At 37.9% G+C, this 8,229-nt stretch overlaps 1 protein-coding gene across 1 annotated transcript; it reads left to right on the top strand.

Moving 5' to 3' along the window:
• Positions 1 to 1,177: 1,177 nt before the first annotated feature.
• On the top strand, positions 1,178 to 7,987 carry LOC132126351 (taste receptor type 1 member 3-like). The gene is made up of 9 exons (XM_059537557.1): positions 1,178 to 1,499; positions 1,586 to 1,786; positions 1,865 to 2,165; positions 2,756 to 3,112; positions 5,231 to 5,647; positions 5,744 to 5,947; positions 6,423 to 6,543; positions 6,717 to 7,087; positions 7,397 to 7,987. Exons 1-9 carry the CDS (start codon positions 1,357 to 1,359, stop codon positions 7,961 to 7,963), a joined length of 2,682 nt encoding a protein of 893 aa, XP_059393540.1. The 5' UTR covers positions 1,178 to 1,356; the 3' UTR covers positions 7,964 to 7,987.
• The last annotated feature ends 242 nt before the right edge of the window (positions 7,988 to 8,229 follow it).

Below are 8,229 nucleotides of genomic sequence, written 5' to 3'. Positions count from 1 at the left end.
AAGAAGAGAGAGAAAGCAAAAGTAAAAGATTAAAAGGTTGCAATAAGCTTAGAGGTAGATTAAAAGTGGGCTAGATAATTGTGTATTTACCGGTTGACGTCAAGATTGCCAGGAAGATACTACGAAGAATTATTTCCTCTTTTACTAGGGAAGACCTTGGTTTAATGTAATTTTGCCCTCTGCTGGTTAGTGACACAAGAGATATGATTAAGGTTGTCAGAATAAATCAGCTGTAATAAAACGACAAATCAAACTGCAATTAAAACCTATTAATTGATGTCATTCATAATGCACTAAACAGCTAAAGTTAGCCCTGTTCATGTATTTACACTGCCAATAATGTTTAATCAGTTTATTGTCTGAATTTTTAGCCATTCAACCACAATTGTCTGAGTGAGATTAACAAAAAAGATATAAACAAAAACTATGACCAATGAAAATATAAGAGGCGAATACTACGTCTCGCTCCACATGTATGCAAAGCTCTTGTAAACATGTGGCTGTAGCTGCAATTCATTTGAACAACAGTCAAAAATTCATGCAAATATCTGACCAACAGTTTTGACACTATACATCTGATGTTACATTTATGCAAATCCATTAAGCACCCATAGTATTGTACGTGACTTCACGTAACTTGCAAATGGATATTGGAATATTCAGAAACATCTTAACCTAAGTCTTAGGTCACAAAATCAGTTCTACATCTCTGAAACATTCATTTTTAAAAATGGGCTGTATAATAATTGTATAAATCATAATAAATAATGATAATAAATACTTACATAAATACCCTTGGCTGTACATATTTGTGCCAAAGGTCCATGATGACGTCTTTCAGATGTTTAATTCGCTATCATTCATGCATGGGCCAGCATCCATCATGAAGCACTTTGAATCGAAGCCACAAACAAAAACTATGGAAATTCCCACAATTTCTGTTCAAATGCATTGTGCAAGCTGCCTCATTTCCATTGTTTGTTCAACACGTTTTTCCAGATAAATATTTTGAATCAGATCTATTTTCTGGGCTTGTTTTCTGACACTGCGATACACAAAGTGTTTCTGGACAAGTACTGTGATTGAGAAATCACACCTGTTTAAGAACAATATCAATTTTATTGGACTCCTATGTTTTATGTACAAAAGAATAACTTTATAACTAGTGCATAAAAACTCCACAGACTTTTGCTGGAAAACAGCTTTGCACCAACAGTGGAAAAGATCAACAACTAACAAAATAGCAATGAACGAGAGCTTTACTCAGCATGCTTGAACGTTGAGGAGAGACCAGAACATTTCCATGTGAAGCCAGAATGAAACTTGATGTAGACCCTTAATTTACATGCAAAGCACATGAAAGCTGATCACAAAAGCATGGGGCGGGTCGTTTCTCTCATTTACGTGTTGTCGGTTGACCGTCAAACCATCATAATCACTCGCCATCAAGGCAATCACAACACATCAAAGCAAGAAGAGCCTAAGCAATACATCAACAGGTCAGTCCAGCTATTTCACTTTCATTTATTCATTTCCATGAAAAGTGATGTGCTTATTCATGCTTCCTGGATTGTTCGCCCTCCAGGATGGCTAAGGAATGGACACTTCTGGTGTTCTGTGGCATTCTTGAGTCAGGACTGAGCGAGAAGCCATCGTGGTTCAAGAACATCTCAACCGATCTTTTTAAATCACCTGGAGATATTCTGATAGGAGGACTTTTCCCCATTAATGAACTGACCAGTGATCTGAGCAAACGGGTGAAGCCTGACGATCTTGAGTGCAACAGGTAAAATCTTGAAGGAATTCTACCAAATCTGAAAATGCTTTGCTCCAACAATCACTTTTTATCCTTGTGTTTTGGCAGCATTAGCACATTTGGTTTGTCCCTCGCACTAGCGATGAAGTTCTCTTTGGACGAGATCAACTCCAGAGATAATCTCCTCCCTGGAATCACGCTGGGATTTGAGAGTTATGACACCTGCATGCAACCAGCCGTTGTCATGAGGCCCGTCCTCCAGCTTCTCACAAAAGAAACGACAGAAGAACTGGATGTCACCTGTAACTACACCGACTACAAGCCTCGTGTTATAGCTATCATAGGACCAAACAGCTCCGATTTGGTCCCAGTTATTGGCAAGCTGATTGGGTTTTTCTTGATGCCACTGGTGAGTTGACATTGAAAGATTTAAAGGATGCAACACACTTTTTCCTAATATAGTGTTGAAATTGTAAGCAAAATCAATGTTTGTTTTAATATTTTAGCAAATATATGCAATATGACAGATTTGTCTCTTAACTAGTAATATCACACTTAAGGTTTTTTATTTTCACACAATTACAAAATAAATACAACCTCACATTGTGTCAATCACATAACACACTATCTCAGAAACTTTCGTCCGTAAAAAAAAAATCAAATCAAGTTTGATTTTCTGCGTTTTTGCATCCGTAGCAAGCATTTTAACAAGAAAGGATGATAAATACGGAAGAAAAAACAAAACAAAAAAACAATTTGTTCTAAAATCGGCACAAAATATCAAACGTTTTATCTCCTCCGACTGGATGGAATCAAAGTCTTAAGGCAAAACAAATCAGAATCTGTGACCATCATACACTACTGAAATCTGCAGACTGGCTCTGACTTTGGGCAACTAGCTTCAGTAATATGGCAGAAAATCAGGGCAAAAATCATGTAGTGCATTCCTGCCTTTAATCCTTCTGTTTTTTTTACTTATGTCTACTTGTGAATTTTTAGATTAGCTATGGTGCCACCAGCGACATGTTCAGTGACAAAGAGACCTTCCCTTCCTTCATGCGCACAGTCCCTACTGATCGCTGGCAGGTAACAGCCATGGTGCAGCTTCTGAAATTGTTCGGCTGGAACTGGGTGTCAGTAGTAGGTAGCGACGATGAATACGGACAGAAGGGTCAGCAGCAGTTCTCTAGTATGGCCAATGATGAGTCCATCTGTGTGGCATATCAGGGTTTGATTCCTGTATACAGCAATCCTGATCAAGCGGTGAAAGAGATTCTCGATCGCATTGTGGACGCCAAAGTGGGAGTGGTGGTGGTCTTCTCTCTCCCCAAGCCAGCCAGAGACTTCTTCACAGAGGTGAACAGTTTGAATGGAACTTTATGGGTCATACTATGATAAAATGATTTGATCTATTGAAGTAGACTTAAAACTGTAAACTTCTGACCAAATGGATAAGATTCATTTAGATGCTGCAAAAGTGCCTCGTTCTGATGGATTTCCAAATACATTAGCATGACACCCAATAACGACTGCTGGTTACAATTTAATGAAGGCGTTGTTATTTCAATCCATTCACAAAGAGGTAAAAAGTTTATTTCCTCTTAGGTGGAATGAGCTCCCAACTTCTAACCAAGAAAAAGACACATTGCTTGCCTAATCTACAACCATAAACAAAGGCACTTACATTAAAATTAACATTCTGCACCACAAATTTTGTTTGCACTTAAACCAAATGATTTGTGCTGTTGGACTTTACATATAGGTTTAGTGGTTGCCCTGTGGAAAAAAAACAGCATATGCTGGTTAGGTATGTTCTGAAGCATGGCAGCTGGTTTGAGTTGGTTTAAGCTGGTCCATAGTTAGTCATGAGCTGGTTATAAGCTGGTCATGAGTTGGTTTAAGTGCCGGTCCTAAGCCACAATCTCCTGCTCAGAAAAAGCTCATGACCAACTATGGACCAGCTTAAACTGCCTCAAAACATGCTGGCATGCTTCAAAACATACCTTACCAGCATATGCTGTTTGTTTTTTTTCAACAGGGTATTCAAACATAATGTACTTTTTGTTTACGAATGGGTAAAAAAAAAGCAAGATTTTGAAACATAATTTTAAAAACCATTGTTTTTTTTTTTATTGATGTATCATGTGTATGATGTTGCAAAAGATGTAAGATGCAAGTTCGACGTTCAAAGACGTCCAGTTAGGGAAAGTTTGCATAGAAAAACAATTGACCTATCTGTAAGCCCCTTAGTTACTGTCGCTCACTCGGACAAACAAACAGAGTTGCTAACTGCCTTGTCCCAAGATGTTTTTAATAAATTTTGGACACAGAAGGACTATAATTCAAGTATGACTTAAAGGGATAGTTCAACCAAAAATGTAAACTAAAATGTTGTCATTAATTACTCACCATCATGTCGTTCCAAATCTGTAAGTCCTTTGTTCATCTTCGGAATAAAAATGAAGATACTTTTTATGAAAACCAAGAGATTTCTGACCCTCCCATAGACACCTAGGATCCTAACACGATCAAGACTCAGGAATGTAGCAAGGACTTTATTAAAATAATCCATGTGACATCAGTGGTTAAACCTCAATTTTACGAAGCTATGAGAATACTTTTTATGTTCAAAGAAAAAAAAATCATAAATTTATTCAACAATATGTCTCCTCCGCATCTGCATACCTTTTCGGAGAGTACCACATAAACAACGTATACAACGTACAGTATGTACAGAGATATGTTGTTAATGTTCAGATCAAAGCATAAACAACTTAAACAGCGTATCCAGGTACATGCGTTGTGACACTGGGGAGATGAATTGTTGAATAAAGTCTTTATTTTTGATTTCTTTGCACACAAAAAGTATTCTAGTAGTATTCTAGTAATAGTAAAATTACAGAACCACTGATGTCAAATTGATTATCTTAACGATTCCCTTGCTACGTTTATGTGCGTTGATCGTGGCAATATCCTTGCTGTGTAGTATATGTAAAAATACAGATCACAGTGCAAACGAGAGGAGCCTCATGCTATAGTCCTCATGATCGCAATGACAACATCCAGGATCAACACTGTTCCGCTGTTTGTATCAACACTGTTTGTACCACAGTGTGAGATTAAATTAATTTACGTTTAACCAGTTTAATATGGAGAGATACTGAAATGTAGACCTTAATTTATGTGTTTTTGACCTACACTGTACCTGACATGAGAACAGTTCGCTATTTAGGTTTGGACGTTAGCATGGACTAACTTACTTTAATGTTAGCTAGTTTTAGCTAGAGATACCTTGCTAACGCACATGACATTACAGCATAGTGGACTGCAAAATTTGAGGATCATAGCTGACATCATAAGGAAAAAATATTTATATATATTTTATGTTCCTCTGTTTTTCCTTCACTGCTTTATATTCATGATAAGTCGGTGATTTGGTGATTCTAAATGCTTTTTTGATCACTCTCTGATCAGGTAATCAAACGAAACATGACAGGCGTTTGGGTGGCGAGCACAGCATGGGCAATAAACGATATTGTATCCACCCTGCCTGGGATCAGTTCAATAGGAACAGTGCTAGCATTTGCAGACGTCACCAGACCCCTTGACCTCTTCACTCCTTATATCCATGAGCTCTTCACCAAAATTGGAGAGATGGAAATCCCCCAGCAGCCAGATACAGACATCTCTCCTCTGGACAACCCTTGCACAAGATGCAGCTACCTAAGCCAAGCCAACGTGAGCATGGTAGAGCTCAAGCTCGTGCAGCGGTCAGCTTTCAACGTGTATACTGCCATCTACTGTGTGGCATATGCGCTGCATGACTTGCTGGGATGCAATGCCACCCACTGTGATCTGAATCCCAAGACTGATGATGTTTATCCATGGCAGGTAACCACACGCAAGCTATTATTTCTGCAAATCTGCTTGTTTTATCCTAGAAGGTTAAGAGTGTACTAAAATGACAATATATGTTCCTTTCTACAGCTGTTACAGAGTATCCAAAAAGTTTCTGTAGATCTCGAGGGGGTCAATTTAAAGTTTGATCAAGAGGGTAATCCAAGCTTTGGCTACGATGTTATGCAATGGAACTTTAATGACACCACTGTGCGCTTCGACGTAATTGGATACTTTTTTCAGAACCTCACGCTTAATAAAAACAACATAACATGGCACACAAAAAACGGAAAGGTATTAATGGAATATTAACACTATTTGCACTTGATATTTAATTTGAATACATTGTTTTACTAGTTTTGACACAGTTTATCATGAGCTTAATAAGCCTTTAAAGGGATATTACACCCAAAAATCATTTACTCACCCGCATGCTATTTTAAACTTGTATGAAATGCTGAACACAAAATAATATTTAAACAAAGTAGTTGATGGTAGCCATAGTATTTTTTTATTATTATTATTATTCTATGGAAGTCATGGACTACCATCAAATTTTGGTTACCCACATTCTTCAAAATATCTTCTTTTGTACTCAACCAAAGATAGAAACTCTAAGTAAAAGTAAACGATGACAGAATTTTCATTTTTACATGAACTAAAATGGCTTAAAATTAGTTCAAATATGTCAAATACTAACAATATAGAATACATAGATGTTTTCAAACTTGTAACTAAAGCACATCTTGACCAATGGTCTTTGTAACAGGTGCCAATGTCCACTTGCTCCTCAGACTGTGGGATAGGACAGGTGCGCAGAGTTAAAGGTTTCCACTCTTGCTGTTTCGACTGCATTGACTGCAAGGGGGGAACGTTCCTGAACAACTCAGGTCTCTGACTATACCAACATGGCTTTTCAAGTCATTCTAAACAATCCTAAATATTGGCTCTAATAATAACTGCCTAATTCAACATGTACTGTAGAAAATAGAAATGTATTCATTTAGGAGTTTTTTGGTCTGATGTTGACTAACCTTTATCTGGCTCCTCTTTTGATTCAAAGATGATATCCAGTGTAAATCATGTCCTATCGGCCAGTGGTCCACCCTACGAAGCACAAGCTGTGTCTATCCCATCTATATGTACCTGGACTGGAGCAACTTTGAGTCAATCGGACTCATTCTTGGAGGAATTTTGGTGCTAGTGTCAATTGTATGGGTAGGAGCTCTATTCTTCATGCACAGAGGAACTCCACTGGTGAAAACTGCAGGTGGACCCCTGACTGGCCTTATGCTACTGAGCCTAGCAGGAGAATGTATAAGCCTGGTGCTGTTCCTGGGTCAGCCAGGAGATGTTGCGTGCCGTCTGCAGGAGCCACTCAACGCCTTTTTTCCCACCGTGGCCCTTTCAGTCATTCTTACCATTTCCCTTCAGGTGATCCTAAAAAATAGCATCAGTGCATGTTAAATGCAATTGTTTTTTGTTTTTTTTACAATCAAACATTATGAAGATAAAGTATAATGATTGGTTAGTTAGTTCATTATGATTGGTCATGATATATGCATATTTTTTTCTGCATGTCATGTGCAATTCACAGTAGAGTAGGTATGCTATATGTTGTTAATTAATAGTACTCAGGATTTATATAATTAGGCTGCACTAGAGAACTTAAAATAAATAGTAAGAAAATAATTATCATTTTGAATTAAATAATTATATACACTGTCGTCTTTCACTCACCAGATTGTGTGCATCACAGAATTCCCTGAAAAGTCTTCTGAGCAGCTGGAGAACATACGAGGACGGGGAAGCTTGTTTGTGGTTCTGGGATGTTGCGGGCTCCAGGCGGGACTGTGTGGTTGGTACGCCCAAGAAGCTCCCTCTCTGACCCAATACGTCGCCAGCTTGGAGGTGACATATGTGAAAACCTTTTTGCGTTGTCCAGTGGAGCCCATGATAAACTTCAGCTTGATGCTTGGTTTCAATGTTATACTGGCACTGGTATCATTCATGGCCACCTTCATGGCTCTCAAGCCGCCTGGACAATACAACCTGGCCAGAGACATCACCATCTCCACCTTGAGTTACTGTGTACTGTGGGTGATGTTCATCCCCATCTACACAAGTCTAGGTGATAAAGAGAAGTCTATTGCTCAAGTAGGAGTCAGTTTACTTAGTATTATGGGGTTGGTAGCGACCTATTTTTTCCCTAAATGCCACTTGTTAGTCAAAAACCCAGAACTTAACACAGATGATCACTTCCGTACATTTTTAGAAGGGGTCCCACCAACACCACCCGAAGAAAGCTAGAAACAACTGCTAAATTATCATTTATTATATTATTAAATTATCAAAAAATATATTATTTATTTTTTATTAAGTTATTCAAAACAAAATATCTGAATACATAACTAACATTTCAAATAATACAAAAATGTCATTTTAATAAATGAAATAGCTATGAAATTACAATTATTATATAAGTCAACCATTATATTGTTATATTGTGTTTTACTCAACCTCAGGCCATCAGAGTTGTAGGTGGAAAAGAATCAGATTTCCCCGTTTGCCTGAGG

This window comes from Carassius carassius, chromosome 44 (genome assembly GCF_963082965.1).
Source record: "Carassius carassius chromosome 44, fCarCar2.1, whole genome shotgun sequence".
In the NCBI taxonomy this organism is placed as follows: Eukaryota; Metazoa; Chordata; class Actinopteri; order Cypriniformes; family Cyprinidae; genus Carassius; species Carassius carassius.
Note: the sequence above shows the minus strand (reverse complement) of the source record. Positions and strands in the feature narration are given on the sequence as shown.